This window comes from Dipodomys merriami, unplaced genomic scaffold (genome assembly GCF_024711535.1).
Source record: "Dipodomys merriami isolate MVZ:Mamm:240054 unplaced genomic scaffold, mDipMer1.0.p SCAF_202, whole genome shotgun sequence".
NCBI lineage: Eukaryota > Metazoa > Chordata > Mammalia > Rodentia > Heteromyidae > Dipodomys > Dipodomys merriami.
Genome location: NW_027203405.1, coordinates 2089290 through 2107593, shown reverse-complemented (window position 1 = coordinate 2107593; position 18304 = coordinate 2089290). Strand labels below are relative to the sequence as shown.

General features: G+C 47.4%; 1 protein-coding gene across 1 annotated transcript in view; it reads right to left on the bottom strand.

Annotated features, from left to right (window-relative positions):
• The window catches only part of Tbcd (tubulin folding cofactor D), a gene marked incomplete at its 3' end in the record, with an annotated part of 126673 nt that overhangs the window by 103268 nt on the left and 5101 nt on the right, over window positions 1–18304 (bottom strand). The window contains exons 3-7 of the mRNA XM_070031580.1: window positions 10850–10947; window positions 9814–9915; window positions 8381–8527; window positions 7924–7979; window positions 1277–1406 (exon numbers count right to left, since the gene is read on the bottom strand). Coding sequence (XP_069887681.1) covers window positions 1277–1406; window positions 7924–7979; window positions 8381–8527; window positions 9814–9915; window positions 10850–10947 — 533 coding nt within the window. The remainder of the gene's footprint in view (window positions 1–1276; window positions 1407–7923; window positions 7980–8380; window positions 8528–9813; window positions 9916–10849; window positions 10948–18304) is intronic.

Genomic DNA, 18304 nt, shown 5'->3' with positions numbered 1-18304 from the left:
TTCCCACGTTTCTTTCTTACATGTTTGGAATGACAGTTCCCTGAGGACAAGAGTGATATGGGTTAAGAAGAAACTGCACTCAAACATTCCTCTCTCCGTGGCCCTGACACTCAAGGGCCTGATGGTGCTACCGGGATCCAGCAAGCCACGCTACCCAGAAGCCTGTCCACCCCGAGTGACCATTACAGCACTGGCCTGCTCTCCATCCAGCCCTCATGTGCCCTCTACCCCGCATCAGCCCACATCACCATCTGCATGGTGAGGCAGGTGGGCAGGCACAGACACCTGCATTCACACAGGCCCCACAAGGCCCTGCTCTCCTAAGTGAGCTGTCAGCATCCTCAGCCTCCGAGACAAGGACAAGAATAAATCTCAACCACTGCGATCAAAGAGGAGCAGGACCAGGTGCTAACTCTGCAGCCCACATCCCCAAAGACCCTGTCCACACTTTCCAAAAAGAAGGCTGGTTCTGGAGCCCAGGCCCCAGGAGGCCCTCTCCACTCTCAAGGATGCTAACCAGGGAGATTCCTAGCAACAGCTGCCCAGGCCACACCTCTTCTGTGGAATTCACACTAGATATTTTCTCCTCGTCAGCACTACAAGGCCACACAACAAACAAGCAAAGCAAAAGATCAGCAAGAGGCAGGGCATGAGGCGCCTTGTAGGTGCCAAGATCTGTGTTTAAACAATGATGCTAAAGGGCTGGGAAGGTGGCTCAGTGGTAGAGTGCTTGCCTTGCATGCCTGAGGCCCTGGGTTCCATTCCTCAGCACCACATAAGCAAAAAAAGTAAAAAGCCGGAAGTGGCACTGTGGCTCAAGTGGTAGAGCGCTAGCCTTGAGCTGAAGAGCTGAGGGACAGCGCCCAGGCCCACAGTTCAGGCCCCACGACCGGAATCAAAAAAAAAAAAAAAAAAACAATGATGCTAAAAAGACCGAAACCCACTCATCTGAGCAAAATCAGAGCTCAAACCCTAACTTCAAAGCCCTCCTTCACTAGGGCTGTAACAAAATTAAGCAGGAAGAAACTGAAGGCCTGCACCTCCATGGGCAACACCGCCCTCTGGTGGCAGTCTGAGAATCCATAGCTTTCATTTTTGCAGAAGTCTAGCTCAAGGTCACACAGCAGTGGGAAAAACTATACTGCCCCAAGAAGCAGATGATTCCCACCATGCTCCAGTCACTTCAGCAGAGAATTCCAAATCCCTACATTCTGGGTCCAGTGCAAGTGCTGATCCTGGCTTCCCCACACCCTGTCCCTGCACGTTACCACGTTACCAGAGCCTGCAGCGTCCCATCGGTGGCAATGATGCCATCAGCAGTCTGGAAGGAGTGGGCCAAGGTGCACAGGCTCCAGTCCAGGAAGCTAGCCATCTTCCTCTCTCTGACATCAGGACGTGTGATAAACCTGCCAAAGAGAACAAAATCACAAGCTCAACAAGCCTCTACCACCAAAAATGCATCATGTCCAACTGCCCACCCGCCCCGCCTGGGCCCTAGGCATGCTCTAAATTGTGCTGTCACTCTGTAGCAGGTGGGCAGCCCCTACGCAGGCTCCTTCACAGCTCCTCTTTCTCCAGAAGACCAAGTCCTGCCCACGGTCCCAGCAGCTAATTCTCCATCAGAATCTCTCAGACACACACAGGCCTCACTGCCCTGCCTCCTCCTATCTGGTCCCCAACTCATCTCCCATCCTCCTAGGTCACCACAGCTGAGAAGGGCCTATAAACTATCCCCCTCCACCTCAGGACACACCCCAGCAACCCGGCCCAGAACCAACGCTAGCCCAAAGACCTGTCTCAGGGCAACCACCACAAGCCCCTTTCCTTTCCCTCTCCCAGCCCTGTATCCTCCCACCCAACACTCATCCTCCAGCCCCTAAACCAGACCCCGGGCACTCCTCACTCTTCCAGCAGCCCCCATGCCAGTGCCCCCTCTGTGGCGCAGTGACTCAAGCCTGACTTTACCACTCGGAGAACAAAGCCCCATCTTTCCAAGGCTGATACTGAAACAGCAAGCCACAGAAGGACAGAAGGAAACAGCAGGAGAAAGTGCTGTGCCCCCACACCCAGCACAGGCACAGTGATAACCCAGAGGGGCCTACAATGGAGAGTTGGGCAAGAAGAGCCATCGCTATATGCAGTGGGAAACTGCTGTCCCCAGAAGCAACAAGAGCATGGCCCGGGGCGGGAAGGAGCTAAGAGGGTGCTAAGAACACAAAGAAGCAAGGTCAGTCAGGTAGCACAGGTGGCCAGGGCAGGCAAGCTGAGCCAGGCAGCAGGTCTGACCAGTGTCCTCACTACACTTCCAGGACACTCAACTAGAAGGGAGATGTGGAGATGCCGACACACTGACTGTGGTAATTCCTCTTCAATGGTGGGGTCATCTCCAGAGAAGCGTTCAACGTGGAGACTCCACATGCAATACACACTGGAGAGCTCCACGGTGCCCCATGCAGTGTGCGAGGACTGGAGCCACCAGTCCATGACGCTGGCTCTCCTCGAGCTCTAGCCATCTCCACTGGGACCTAAGCGTAAGTCACCCCTCCGCCGGTCCTCCTCCCCATCCTGTGTCTGACCTGATCAGCTGGCCTGCGCTAGAGCTGCCTCCATACTGGCTTGGTGACAAGTCGCCTCACGCATTACTGTGGTCTATTTCTTAGCAGAGCACAGTGAGCAGACATAGACAGCTGGCATTCCTCATCCCGTGAGCCCGCCTCCATCACATATGTGTATATGCATAGCCAAACAGGGTGGCAAATGCCTAGAATCCTAGAATTTGGAAGACTTAACACAAGAGGATCAAAATGACAAGCCAGGACCACACAGTGAGCTTGAGGTTAGCCTGGGCTACATAGCAAGACTCAGTTTCAAAACTGAATAAAGCCATATTTTTTCTACACAAATTTTGTAAGGCTGCATTGTATCTAAACATTTTAGCAACTATATAACACTATCAAAAGTTACAGGAAGCCGGTCGCCAGTGGCTCATGCCTATAATCCTAGCTACTCAGGAAGCTGAGATCTGAGGATCATGGTTCAAAGCCAGTCTGGGCAGGAAAGTCCCTGAGACTCTTGTCTCCAATAAACCACAAGAAAACCGGAAGTGGCGCTGTGGCTCAAGGGGTAGAGCGCTCGCCTTGAGCTGAAGAGTGCAAGGACAGTGCTCAAGCCCAGAGTTCAAGCCCCACAACCAACAAAAAGAAAAAAAGAAAGAAAAAAAAGAAACAAGTGCAGTTCCGAAGCCTCAGGCAGAACATGATATTCAAAGCAGGCGCCAGAGGGGGAAGCAGCATCAGAAGTGACCCCACACGGTAGGTAAACACCCTGCACGTCCCCCAACAAGACAACAAACGGACACAGGAGACAAGCAGAGACCACACTGGTAACACTCTAAGGCTCAGAAATTCCCACAGAGATCTGGCCTCTCCTGGATTTCCAGGTGGAAACCAACCCAATGAGCGAAACACTCATCTGGGCAGCAGCTGTCTCTTTTAACACTTTCTCATCTCGGCACTAGATGGCGTTGAAGCCTGTCTCAGCAATGACCAGCCCAAGGCTGGAAAAAATATGTTGTAGACTCCTCTCCTTGGAAGAGACTACATGTGGTAGCATACGCCTGGCATCCCAGCTATGGCAGGAAGATCAGGCAAAAAGGGAGATCCTACCTCAAAATAACAAGTGCAAATAGGGGCTGGAGTCATGGCTCAGCAGAAGTGCCTGCCAAGCAAGCTCAAGGCCCAGAGTTCAGTATTGCCAAAAAAAAAAAAAAAGAAGAGTAACAATTCACAATTCACAATGCACACATTATTTTATACAAATGATATGCTAAGGAAAAAAAAAGGAAAGAACTAGGAAAAATAAAAACAAAACTAGCCAGGCACAGGTGGGGCTCACGCCTGTCATCCTAGCTACTCAAGAGACTGAGATCTGAGGACCACAGTTCAAAGCCAGCCTGGGCAAAAAAGTTCATGAGACTCTTAGTGGTGCTATGGCACCAATAAGGCTAGCCTTGGGCACAAAGACGCTCAGGGATAGCACCAGGCCCTGAGTTCAAGCCCCAGGACAGGCAAAAAAGATAAGATACATACCACCTTTTACTTGACAAAGTTGGTAAACATTTATGAGGTCCCACTCAACTGGTAAATAAGGGAAACAGGGCCCTTCAGCTTATTCAATCTTTGTAATAATTGAATCTCAAACCCATATAATTCTTCACTCCACAAGTAGGAATTCATCCCAAGGAGCTTTATGTGGAATATTCAAGACAGTAGTGTTTATTCTTAATAGCCACACTATGGAAAGTGTAATCCTAACTACTCAGGAGGAGATCTGAGGACTGAGGTTCTAAGGTAGCACCAGCAGTAAAGTCCATGAGAATCTTATCTCCAATTAACCACCAGAAAACAGGAAGTGGTCGGGTGCAGGTGGCTCACACCTGTAATCCTAGCTACCCAGGAGGCTGAGATCTGAGGATCACGGTTCAAAGCCAGCCCAGGCAGGAAAGTCCGTGAGACTGTGATCTCCAATAAACCAGTAGAAAACCGGAAGTATTGCTGTGGCTCAAGCCCCATGACTGACAAAAAATAAAAAAGTAAATAAATGGACTTGTTTAAAAAAATATTTTACAAATAATTGATACCAATTTAAAAAATAATTTTAGCCAGGCACTGAAGAGCTGAGGGACTGCGCCCAGACCCAGAGTTCAAGGTATACAACTGGAAAAATAAAATAATAATAATAATTTTAAAAGAAGAATGCTAATCTTACTAACCAATTGAGAAAGGTAGCCATCTTTGTATGCTACCCACAGAGCACTGATATCCGATGCCACATCAGAAGATGGAGCTGAGTTCTAGGCCCACAGGAGTGCAGCCATCTGACCCCCAGTCAGGTGACCGATGCAGGCAGCTATAGGCAGGGTATGGGAGCACATGTGGGTCTCATGCTCCAAACACAGGCTTCCTGTTACACTTGAATCTGACATGTTCCCAAACTCCTGCGTTCGTCTGTGTGTGTGCAGGCGCATTCAGGCTAGACCTGAGGGGGACTCACGTGCTCACTTGGTTTTTTCACCCTAGACTGTCACTGTACCACTACAGCCATAGCTCCACTTTCAGCTTTTCTTTTTTGGCTCGATCATAGGGCCTGAACTCTGGGCCTGGGCGCTGTCCCTGAGCTTCTTTTGGCTCAAGACTAGTGCTCTACCACTTGAGCCACAGCGCCACTTCCAGCTTTTTATGTGGTGCTGAGGAATCAAACCCAGGGCCTCATGCATGCGAGGCAAGCACTATACCACTAAGCCACCTTCCCAGCCCCACTTCTAGCCTTTTTTTTAGTCAGTCATAGGGCTTGAACTCTGGGCTTGGGCACTGTCCCTATGCTCTTCAGCTCAAGGCCAGTGCTCTACTGCTTGGGCCACAGCACCACTTCCAGTTTTCTAGTGGTTTATTGGATAAGAGTCTCACAGACTTTCCTGCCCAGGCTGGCTTTGAACCGTGATCCTCAGATCTCAGCCTCCTGAGAGTAACTAGAATTACAGGCGTGAGCCACCAGGGCCCAGCTCACATCCAGCTTTTTGATGGTTAGTTGCAAAGAAGAGTTTCCCAGAGTTTTCTGCCCTGACTGGCTTCAAACTATAATCTTCAGATCTCAGACTTCTGAGTAGCTAGGATTATAGTTGTAAGCCAAAAGTGGCCAGCTTACATGCTAAATTAAGGCTGAGTTGTCAGCTGACAGGCTTGTGGGAAGTGACTGGTTCTGGTTTTACAATCAGATGGCATTGTTGGCGGCAGTGCAGGGCCTCGTGGAGGCAGGTCATTCATTGGGTGTTCCCTGGGAAAGTTATGTCTTGTTCTTGGCCCTTCCTGTTCCCATTTCCTGGCCACCATGAGGTAAGCCGCTCGGCTCAAGCTTTCCTGTCCACCCTGTGGTTCTGCCTCATCACCAGTCCCAAAACAATGGAACCAACCACGTGAAGCCTCTGAAACAGCAAACCAAAATAAACTTCTCCTCTTCTAAGCCGATTTTACCTTCAAGTGCTTTGCCACAATGACAAGAAGTGACTACCACACCTTTACAATGACAGCAAACCTGTAATTTTCTGGTTCATAATAAAGCAGAGAGCAGCCTCCACTGGTAGGTTTCTTTTTCTTTTTCTTGGTGGTGGTGGTGGTGGTGGTGGTGGGGCTTAAACTCAGGGCCTGGGTGCTGACCCTGAGCCTCTGTGCTCAACGCAGTTCTCCACCACAACGCCACTTCCAGTTTTTGAGTGAGATGAGTCTCAGGGGAACTTTTCTGCCCAGGCTGGCTTCGAATCTCCATCCTCAGATCTCAGCCTCCTAAGTAGCTAAGATTACAGGCCTGAGCCACCGGTGCCCATCAGCCAGTGAGTTTCTACCTCCCAGGTGAGGGGCCCAGAAGAAGCAGCCTCATCCGTTCCAGGCATCAAAGTGCACCTGGCTCTCACATCTCAGGCCCGTCCTCACGGCTGGACCATGCATTCCAGAGCACATGACTTCCGACTGCTCTAAAAAAGCAAGCATCTCTTACCCTTGCAGAGATGGTCATAGAAAGACACAGCTGTACCCAAGCTGTTCTCACCTCAGGCAAGGTGCCAACTATTTTCCCGGTCAGAACAACCACAAACCATTATGACTTTCACCAACACAGCAGCAGAAAAAACTGTCAAAGCTTCTAACTCATTTCATCATGCAAGTATTTAAAACAATAGCATTGTTGTGACTGGGAAGGTGGCTCAGTGGTAGAGTGCTTATCTTGTATGCATGAGGCCCTGGGTTCGATTCCTCACAACCACGTAAGCAGAAAAAGCTGGAAGTGGTGCTGTGGCTCTAGTGGTAGAATGCTAGCCTTGAGCTGAAGAGCTGAGGGACAGCGCCCAGGCCCAGAGTTCAGACCCCACGACCGAAAAAAAAAAAAAAAATAGCATTCCCAATTTAACAAAACGGGTGTTTCACAAAACACGCATCTTTGTCACCTTTTAGAATCTCCCAGGCAGGCTGTGTTGACCAGCATCTTCCCCTCTCCACGCTTTCACATTTTCCCCTGTACAGGAAGGCCTGGTTTCCCTTTTTTCCCCTTTATTTTTCAATGCTGCAATAAGACTGAGGGCCTTGTACATATTAGGTGACTGTGCCACTGCCAAGCTACATCTCACTGTGTGTGTGTGTGAGAGACTGAGACTGAGAGACAGACAGACAGACAGACACTGGGCCTCAAACTCAGCATCGACACTTTATGTTCAGCGGCAGGCACCCGACCATCTGAGTCATACCTGTAACCCCTACACCCCCTTCCTGGGGCTTGAACTAAGGGCCTGACTGTTGTACCACAGTCTGTTTTTTCCTTAACACTAGTGGTCTACCCCTCGGCCACAACTTGACTTCAGGCTTTTGGCTGTGAGACTTTCCTGACCAGGGTTACTTCAAACTATAATCCTTAGATCCTTACATCTCAGCCTCTGAAATCTGAGTAAGTACGCTTACTAGTCCCTGGCTTTGACGATATTTGACAGAACCTGGGTGCATTCATGATCTCCACAGACCACAGCATGAACTACTTCTAAAGGAACTTGCAAACTGCCACCACTCCTCTGTGAAGGCCAAATCACACCATGGAGAACCCTGGCTGCTCCTGATCTAGATCAACCCTTCTGTCCGAAAGCCTTTTGGGTGACTCCACAAGCCCCAAACCAGCACTGGGGATGATCACTTCAAGCTGAAGTGTCTTTTGTGTCCAACTAGCCCTGCATGCTCCTCCAGAAACGGTAAAAGGATCTGAGGAGCAAAAACCTCTTGGACCTTTATCTGAGAATTAGCAGATATACCCAAAACACAAAATATGACAGGCCTTCTTGAACACCAATCACATATCAGCCAACAGCCCAGGGCAGCCAGCAGGACTTACTTAGAAACAAGGACAGCAGCTGCGTCTCGTGCCTTGTCGCTGACAACCAAGTAGGACTGCAAGAATTCAACAGGTTAAACTCGACAGGTCAATTCAGCATTCTTGCTTCTCATTATTTTCTAGGTTTCCTACAACATGCAGTATTCATGCAAAGCTGACAACTGAGTATAAAATGAATCCTTATTTTCTATCATTGTCCCTAAAGCTTCTTATAGATCACTGTTATACTTGACAGAATATTGCAATATCTACAAAGAAAAAAGACCTGCTAATTCATTCTTAACTCTACATGAATTATCGTAATTTCAAATAAAGTGAAATTTTACATCACTGAAAATAATATGGAAATGAAATACATAAATACCCACAGTTTACCTAATTGAGCTCTAATTTCAAGACAACATAGGCATGAGAGAGGACACAATTAGCAGCTAATTATCTGTGCAGTCATATTTACCTCTGCAATTTGCAGAATACGGTCCATTATGGGCATTCGTGTTTCCCCCGGTTGAGTAAGAAGGTTCCCGTCAAGACGTGAAAAATCAAAAGGAATCAGGCAGGTCACAGAGAGCCACAGTAACAGCATATATCGGGTTTCCCATGTCTAAGAAGTTAAATCAGTTAAAATGATTTCCATACAAAAGAGCTTACTAAAGCACTCACTAAGTAGCTCATGACTATAATCTTAGCTACTCTGGAGGTGGAGATCATTAATACTGTGGTTTGAGGGCAGCCTAGGCAAAAAAAGATTTTAAGACCCTATCTCAACCAATAGCTGGGCTCAGAGGTGTATGACCCGTTATGCAGAGGCCAAAATCACAAAGATCACAGTTCTAGACCAACTCGGGCAAAAAAAATTAACAAACTCCATCTCAACAGAAAAGACTGGGCATGACCAGGCACTAGTAAACTAAACTAATTAGTACTAATCTAGCTAGTACTCCATACTAAATAAACAAACTACATTTGGTAGTCCTGTTTAAAACAAAAGGTAAAACTCTCTGTGGGCACCAGTAACTTTCACCTATAATCCTAGTTACTCAGGAGGGTACTGAGGATCTAGTTCAAAGCCAGCCTGAGCAAGAAAGTCCATGAGACTCTTCAATAAACTATCAAAAACCTGGAAGTAGAGCGGTGGTAGAGTACTAGCCTTGAGCAAAAAGCCTCAAGGACAGCACTCTGGCTCTGAGTTCAAGCCCCAGGACTGGCACACACATGCATACACAAACACGCACAGGCATGCACACACGCGCACACACACACACACATGGCAGAGTGGCATGAACCTGTCATCTTTGCTATGGTCAGAAGCATAAATTAGGAGGACCAAGCTCCACACCAGCTCATTTGGGGAAAAAAAAAAAAAAAGAGCTATTCAAGTGGCTGAGTGCCTACCTAGCAAGCCTGAGGCTCCCAAGTTTAAAAGCAAACAGAGCTAGGGATGATAGTACAGACATGTAACTCCAATACTCCAGATGCTAAAGCAAGGAAGCATGAGTTCAAGGCCAGCTGGGCTACAAAGCAAAATCCTCTGAAGGGAAAAAAAAAAGAAGCCAGGCACCAGTGGCTCATGCCTGTAATTCTAGCTGCTCAGGAGGCTGAGACCTAAGGGACCCAGTTCAAAGCCAGCCCTGGAGGCAAAATCCGCGAAACTCTTATCTGCAATAAACCACCAGAAAACCATAAGTGGCACTGCGGCTCAAGTGGTAGCACGCTGGCCTTGAAGCTGAAGAGCTGAGGGACAGTGCCCAGGCCCAAAGGTCAAGCCCCATGACAAGAAAGAAAAAAAGGGGGGGGGGGGTTACAAAGCACCAAGATAAAACAGGAAGAGGCTAGAGAACAGAGCGGCCTGCAAGGAGCAGAACCAGAAGGATTTGGGGTGACACTCACCTCATGATCTTTAGGGTTCTGATCTGTGAACATATCTAACACAGACTGTACATCAGCTACTTCATGAGGAAATAAACGAAGAAATATTTTATATCCTCGAACCTACCAAATAAAATTAAAATTTGTATTAGGATGGGCGCCAGTGGCTCATATCTATAATCCTAGCTAAAGGAAGAGGAAAGAGAAGAGGAAAAAGAAAGAAGAACAAAGAAGGGAGAAGGGAGAAGGGTAATAAAGAAGAAAGGAAAGTGGGAAGGGGAGGAGAGAGGAAGGAATAAGAAGGGGGACAGAAAAGGGAAAAGAAAATACAGGGGAGTAAAATTATCTCTTTCCTCTCACCAACGAGATCCACCCAAGGATCAGAAAGAATTCTGTCACATTACTGTAATACAACTTGGTAAAGACCAAAGAAACAAGAAACTATCTTTCTTCCTGTTTATTCATTAAATATGGTTTGCTCCAAAATGACTGATAAACTTTATTGTGCTCATCAGAAATACAGACAGGCTGCAGCGAAGCCAAAACTTCTTCTACCTTGTTTGTAGACTATCCTCTGGACCCAGGAACCTCAGAGGTGTTCCTGTTCACACTTCTGAAGAACACCCGGTTTCTTTCGTCAGACAAGAACTTGTTCTTGGTACGCTAAATGGTGTACCCCAAGCACTACAAATCCCCCCACTGCCCAGTACACAACATCATCTGAGGCCTACCGAGAAGGCAGACAGAGCACCAACCTGAGACCTGAAGCTGCATGCAGTGCAGCTGATTTCTAGAAACTCATCTGCATGCTAAAGTGGGAGAAGCACCAAGCTTTTCTCCTTTTTCCTTGAGAAAACCTTTAGGTTCTATCTGAAGGAGTCTCCCCTCCCCATCCCCCAACTCCAGCACTAACTCCTCAATAAATGTTCAAAAGAGAGAATAAAACCTATAATGTCTGAGAACCATACTTCCTAAGAATTAACATTTTAGAGGGTAACTTCTGGGCCAAGACGTAAAGAAAGTGTCTGTCACTGTATAACTGCTACACAAATGTTACCTTGGTGATGATGTAAAGAAACTTAAACGCCAGGTGTTTGAGGGAAGTTGGAGAAGTCTTATCTTGTACTATGTCCAACAGCAAGTTCATCATCCACTCTACAGAAAAAGAGATCAAACATTGGCTATAAAGTTAAGCATCAATATAGTGAAACAAAATACCAAAATAAAGAAGGTTTTATTGAGAGCATATGAATGGGCCAACTTAGTAAGCCTGTATAACCAAGTACCAATAGCACAAAAGGTCAAAAGATGCTCCCTTTGGTATTTCTAAAGGGTCTGCACCTCATACAACATTCATTCCCATTTCGAAAATGGAAAAAATAAAAATTGATGTATTTTATACAACACATCTGGCTTGAATGTGTGTGTTAAAAGGAAAAAAAACAAAGAATGGAGAGAGGAGTCACAGAGGGCTCAGAAATGTCTCCTACCCTGGTTTAGAACCGAGCACAAAGAAAGGGGTCATGTAGGGTCATGAGTGTCTGTCCAAAGGGAGGCCACAGTCAGCGATCCCCTGCTGAAAGAGGTGCCATGTTCAGAGTTCAGTGCAGGGAGAGCAGTCACACAGCATGAGCCCAGTATGGGAGGAAGGGTCATTCTACTATCTACTATCCACAAAGCCAGGTTTAGAGCACAGCACCCAGAAGGGGGTCCGCTCTGGCAGTTCTGAGTTCTGCTGGCTGAACTCAGCCACCACAAACTAAGAGGAGCAGAAAGGGGTTCAAAACTAGTGCTCACGCCTATAATCCTAGTTACTTAGGAGGCTGAGAGCTGAGCATCACGGTTCAAATCCAGCCCAGGCAAGGAAGGTCCATAAGACTCTTATCTCCTATTAACCACCAGAAAACCGAAGTGGCGCTGTGGCTCAAGTGGTAGAGCGCTAGCCTTGAGCTGAAGAGCTGAGGGACAGCGCCCAGGCCCAGAGTTCAGGCCCCACAACCGGACCAAAAAAAAAAACAAAGCCTAGAAAGTTTAGACCCAATCAGCCCGTTACTCACCTGCCTGTCAAACTTCAGCATCCTCTAAAAATTGTCATATAACCTGGTGATATGGCCAGTATAATGCACAAAAGACACTCAAAATTACTAAACAAGTACTATCTAAAAGTACTGCAACCCCAAAAGAGGGTACCCCCACAAAAAATGTTGTTTTGATACACCAAGCAATCACCATCGTAAGAAAACCTGCCGCTGGGTGCCAGTGGCTCACGCCTGTCATCCTAGCCACTCAGGAGGCTGAGATCTGAGGATCATGGTTCAAAGCCAGCCTGGGCAGGAAACTCCATGAAACTCTTATCTCCAATTAACCAACAGAAAACCGGAAGTGGCGCTGTGGCTCAAGTGGTAGAGTGCTAACCTTGAGCTGAAGAGCTGAGGGACAGTGTTCAGGCCCAGAGTTCAAGCCCCGTGACTGACAAAAAAAAAGAAAGAAAAAAGAAAACCTACCAATTTTCTGACAGTTGATTTCAGAACAAGTACCACTACAGAGATTAGAAAACATCTAATAACAAAAAGACTGATTCATTATGAACTCTCAACAATCCTGTAAAAACATACAATTACAGGGCTGAGAAGGTAGCTCAGTGGTAGAGCGATTGCCTTGCATGCATGAGGCCCTGGGTTCAATTCCTCAGCACCACATAAGCAAAAAGAAAAAAGCCAGAAGTGGCGCTGTGGCTCAAGTGGTAGAGCGCTAGCCTTGAGCTGAAGAGCTGAGGGACAGCGCCCAGGCCCAGAGTTCAGGTCCCATGACCGGACCCAAAAAAAAAACAAAAAAACAAACAAACAAAAACCATACAATTACAGAGTTTCAAAATAGCACCTCAGAGTACTGAAAGAGTGTGATTCCAGAGGTGGGAACAAAAACAGATCAGTAAGACTGTCATAAACAGCACTATCAACCCCCTTACTCAAGCAACAACAGCTATAGGTCACAGAGTTCAACCCCCAGGACTGCCAGGAGTAGTCAAAAAAGTAAAAGGTTGCTGGGCGCCGGCGCTCACGCCTGTCATCCTAGCTTCTCAGGAGGCTGAGATCTGAGGATTGCGACTCAAAGTCAGCCTGGGCAGGGACGTCCGTGAGACTCTTCTCTAATTAACAACCAAATGCTAGAAGTGGAGCTGTGGCTCAAGTGGTAGAGCCTTAAGCAGAAGCAGCTCAGTTCAAGCCCCACAACTGACAAAAATAAGTAATTACAATTATATATATGTATATATATCATAAAGCAGTAAAACAAAAATGACTACAAAAAGGAACATCTAAAGATACTAATGAAACAGAAGTCTCAAAACGCGGTTAATATATTTTAGAATTGAACACAAATTTAAAATATATTTCAAACAGCAGGAGCCACAATATCCAATGCAGAAAAAATTAAAGTCTAAGCATACTACCAAAGGGAAATACAAAAGGTAACACAGCCAGTTTTGACAATCCAAATATTGTTGAAACATCACAGGTAGCACATGCTGTTCCTTACACTGAAAGGCAAAAGCAAGGCAATGTGGGACCAGCAGCTGTGACCATCATTCCCATCTTCTAAAGAATCCATTTCCCAGAAGATGATGAGCTGTAAAAATTGCTCAGCACTGTGGGTAGCACACAGTGAGCATCCCATTCTGTGCTCCATTACAGAGAGGTCCCGGCAATAAAGGCAGTGAAACAGCCCCTTCGCCTCTTGAACAGTGACTATGTCTGTCCCATGAGGACTACCAGGAACCCAAGATCCACTAGACGAGGCCTGGGGCACCTGCTGCCTTGCACCCTCCACCCAGACAGACATCGGTCAGTCAGTCACTCCCTACAACCAGCCCTTCCCAAGACCCCATCTTCTGTGTGGCGAAGCATAAAGAGTCTGCAAGGGAACCGAACCCCTCAGAGCATGCAGCCACACAGTAGGGTCTAGAGAAGGCCAAGGAATCATGCAGCATTCCGCACCAGCAGTCAAGAGTATACCTTCAGGCAATCAAATAATAGACTCTAAAGAATACCAAGGCAGGACTGGGAGGGTGGCTCAGTGGTAGAGCGCTTGCCTTGCATGCCTGAGGCCCTGGGTTCGATTCCTCAGCAACACATAAGCAGGAAAAAAAAAAAAGCTGGAAGTGGTGCTGTGGCTCAAGTGATAGAGCCCTCGCCTTGAGCTGAAGGGCTGAGGGACAGCACCCAGGCCCAGAGTTCAGGCCCCACAACTGGACCCAAAAAAAAATTTTTTTAATAAATAAATAAATAAAATAAAAAAATACCAAGGCAAGGATCAGAGTTCTGAGAAAGTAAACACAGTTACTTAAGTAAACTCAAAAAATTTTGTATGTGAAAAACAAGGCATTACAAACAGGAAAAAGAAAAAGCTAAGGACCCTTGGGGTCACCCCAGACATCTAACATCTAACTCACCAGTAAGAGAAGACAGAAGTAGAGCAATGATCAAAATCGCAGCAGAAGCAAAGGCCCCTGTGCTGAAGGATGAAGTCTTCAGCCCAAAGTTGCCCAACTGAAATCCAACATGAAAAGACAGGCCTAGAGAAAGTAGCATCCTCATGCAGTCTCAGTGCTAGAGTCACAAGAGTCAGCAATGTGGATGGAGAAGAGTATCCACCAAGTTGGAAAATGAGCTTGTTCTGCCTCAAGTGAGTTCAGAAGGCTCACCTGCACATCCTGTCACCACAGACAGAGACACTCAGCAGCCATGCCTGGTGACGCACACTTACAATGCCAGCTACTTAGAAAGCAGAGGAAAGAGGATCAAAGGTTCAAGGTCAGACCAAGCAAAATACAAGCAAGACAAAACAAGCTAGGACCAGGCACTGGTGGCTCACGCCTGTCATCCTAGCTACTCAGGAGGCTGAGATCTGAGAATCGCGGTTCAAAGCCAGCCCGGGCAGGAAAGTCCGTTGAGACTCTTATCTCCAATTAAATGCAAAAAAAAGAAGTGGAGCTGTGGCTCAGACATCAGCCTTGAGCAAAAAAGCTCATTCAAGCTAAAGCCCTAAATTCAAGCCCCAGTACCACCAGCGCACATGTGCGCACAAACATGCACACATGCACACACGTGTGCACACACACACACCCTAAGTGCCAGCTTTGAGGAAAACATACAAGACAGGCATAGTGGCACATGACTGTGGTCCCAGATACTTGGAAGGTAGAAGCAGGAAGATCATAGTCCAAGACCAGCCAGGGCAAAAGGCTGAGAGAATCTATCTAAAAAGAAGAAAACCTAAAAAGCTGGGCATTAGTGGCCCATGCCTGTAATCCTAGCTACTTAAAAGGCTGAAACCTGAGGATGGACGTTCAGAGCCCCATACTCTGAAAGACACGCAGGCTGACTATCTTACAAGTGGGAAGATACCAAAGATGCCAAAGAACTATGCTTGCTGCCCCTCACTTTACAGGTCAGGACACACAGGTATGTAACACGCTGTAAGGCAAGTGTGCTGCCCCACATTGGAACGGTGAGCCCACGAAGAATGCATGTGACCCCTCATCTTACAGGTGGAAACACACAGGTATACATATACACCTTGCAAGGCATGCATGCTGCACCCCACTGTAAAGGTGACGGCACAGGTGCTGCATACCTTCTCCCAGGTAGACGCAGAGGTCTGAAAGCCTGTGAGGCACGTTGTGCTATCCCTCATTCCACAGGTGAGACCACCAAGCACAAAGGAAGCGACCCATCCCAAGCAGAGTAGCTCAATGCATGAGTACTGGAGCTAAGGAGTGACCCTACCTCCCCATCCCAAGCCCAATGTCAAAGGCCTATGTTAAGAAAATAAAAAACAGGGGCTGGGAAGGTGGCTCAGTGGTAGAGTGCTTGCCTTGCATGCATGAGGCCCTGGGTTCAATTCCTTAGTACCACATAAGCAGAAAAAGCCAGAAGTGGCGCTGTGGCTCAAGTGGTAGAGTTCTCGCCAGGCCAAGAGTTCAGGGCCCACGACTGACAAAAAAACAAAAACAAAAAAAATTTTTTTTTTAAGGAAAAGAAAAAATAATAATTTTAAAAAAAGAAGCCTGTGGGTTTTTTTGTTTTTGTTTTGTTGGTGGTGGTCAGGGGACTTGAACTCTGGGCCTGGGTGCTGTCCCTCAGCTCTTCAGCTCAAGGCAAGCACTCTACCACTTGAGCCACAACACCACTTCCAGTTTTCTGGTGGTTTATTGGAGATAAAGAGTTTCAAGGACTTTCCTGCCCGGGCTGGCTTTGAACCACGATCCTCAGATCTCAGCCTCCTGAGTAGCTAGGATGACAGGCGTGAGCCACCAGCACCCACTGTTCTGTTCTGTTTTTTTTTTTTTTGTCGGTCATGGGGCTTGAACTCTGGGCTTGGGCGCTGTCCCTGCACTCTTCAGCTCAAGGCCAGCATTCTAGCACTTGAGCCACAGCACCACTTCCAGTTTTCTAGTGGTTTATTGGGAGATAAGAGTCTCATGGACTTTTCTACCCAGGCTGGCTTTGAACAGTGATCCTCAGATCTCAGCCTCCTCAGTAGCTAGGATTACAGGCGTGAGCTACTGGCACTCGGGTTGTTGTTTTCTTTTGTTTGTGGGCGCTGTCCTTGCGCTCTTCAGCTCAAGGTAAGTGCTCTACTGCTTGAGCCACAGAGCCACTTCCGGTTTTCTAGTGATTCATTGGAGGTAAGAGTCTCATGGACTTTTCCTACCTGGGCTTTGAACCGAGATTTTCAGATCTCAGCCTCCTGAGTAGCTAGATTACAGGCCTGAGCCACCGGTGCCGGCTCCTCTGAGCTTTTTGATTCCTCCTCTGAGTTTTTTGATTCCTCCTCTGAGCTTTTTGATTCGAGGCTAGCATTCTACCACTTGAACCCAGCTCCACTTCCGGGCTTTTGGGTAGTTAATTGGATATTGCAATGCTCAGATATCAGCCGAGAGTAGCTAAGAATACAGGTGTAAGCCACAGATATCCTGCTTGTATCTTTTTCTTATTTTGGTGCCAGTACTGGGGTTTGAACTCAGGGCTGTCCATGAGCTCTTTTTTTTTTTTTGGTCAGTTGAGGGGCCTGAACTCTGGGCCTGGGCGCTGTCTTTCAGCTCTTCAGCTGTAGACTAGCGCTCTACCACTTGAGCCTCAGCCCCACTTCCAGCTTTTTCTTCTTATGTGGTGCTGAGGAATCGAACCCAGGGCCTCATGCATGCAAGACAAACACTCTACCACTGAGCCACCTTCCCAGCCCCTGTCCATGAGCTCTTTTGCTCAAGGCAAGTGCTCTACCACTTGAGCTCCATTTCTAGCCTTTTGGTAGTTAATGAGAGATAAGAGTCTGATGAGCAGGGGCACCAGTGGCTCACACCTATAATCCTAACTACTCAGGAGGCTGAGATCTGAGGACCACTGTTCAAAGCCAAGCCAGCCTGGGGGAAGGAAAGTCCCTGAGACTCTAATCTCCAAAAAAACCACTAGAAAACAGGAAGTAGTGCTGTCGCTCAAGCACAGCACTTGCCTTGAGCTGAAGAGTTGAGGGATAGCACCCAAGCCCAGAGTTCAAGACCCAGGACCAACGACAACAACAAAAAAAAAGTCTCATGGACCTTCCTGCCCAGAGACCTGAAATCCTCAGATCTTAGCCCCCAGAATAGCTAGGATTTCAGGCATGAGCCACCAGCGCCTGGCTCTGCTGTGTAGATGCTGTGTAGTGCTTGAGAGGCTGAGGAAGGAGGACAGCAGGCTCAAGGTCAGCCTGGGCTGACCTTGACAGAAAGACCCTGTCTCAACAATGAAATGAGAAAGAAAACAATGTAATCACATGAAATAAAGGAAGCAGTGAAGTCAAGTCCCAATATCTCCATCTATGAAAGAAAGAAGATAGAACTTCCTCAGGTGCTGGGAGGGCAGAACGAGCCCGTGTGACAATCACCAGAAAGACAACCTGTACCTGGCCATAACAGATCTAAGGGGGCTGAAAAGGTGGCTCAGTGGTAGAGCGCTTGCCTCGCATGCATGAGGCCGAGTTCAATTCCTCAGCACCACATAAGCAGAAAAAGTTAGAAGTGGTGCTGTGATCTAGCCTTGAGCTGAAGAGCTGAGGGGACAGCGCCCAGGCCCAGAATTCAAGTCCCACAACTGAAAAAAAGAAAAAGGAAAAGGGGGTGGGGGGAGAGGCTGGTAGAGCGCTTGCCTTGCATGTATGAGGAACTTGATTCCTCAGCACCACATAAATAGAAAAAAAAAAAAGCCAAAACTGGCACTGGCTTAAGTGGTAGAGCGCTAGCCTTGAGGAAGAGCTGAGGGACAGCGCCCAGGCACAGAGTTTAGACCCCACCATTGACCAAAAAAAAAAAAAAAAAAAAAAAAAAGTTCCTTAAATGGCAGCAAAGGAAATGCCTATTAGATATATCTGCTAACAGCCTTGAGTATATCTGAACCCCAGCCACTGTCACAGAACCACAGAATGAACTCGCCAGCAATTAAGGCACAGCACTGAGGACACTTCATCTTGACAC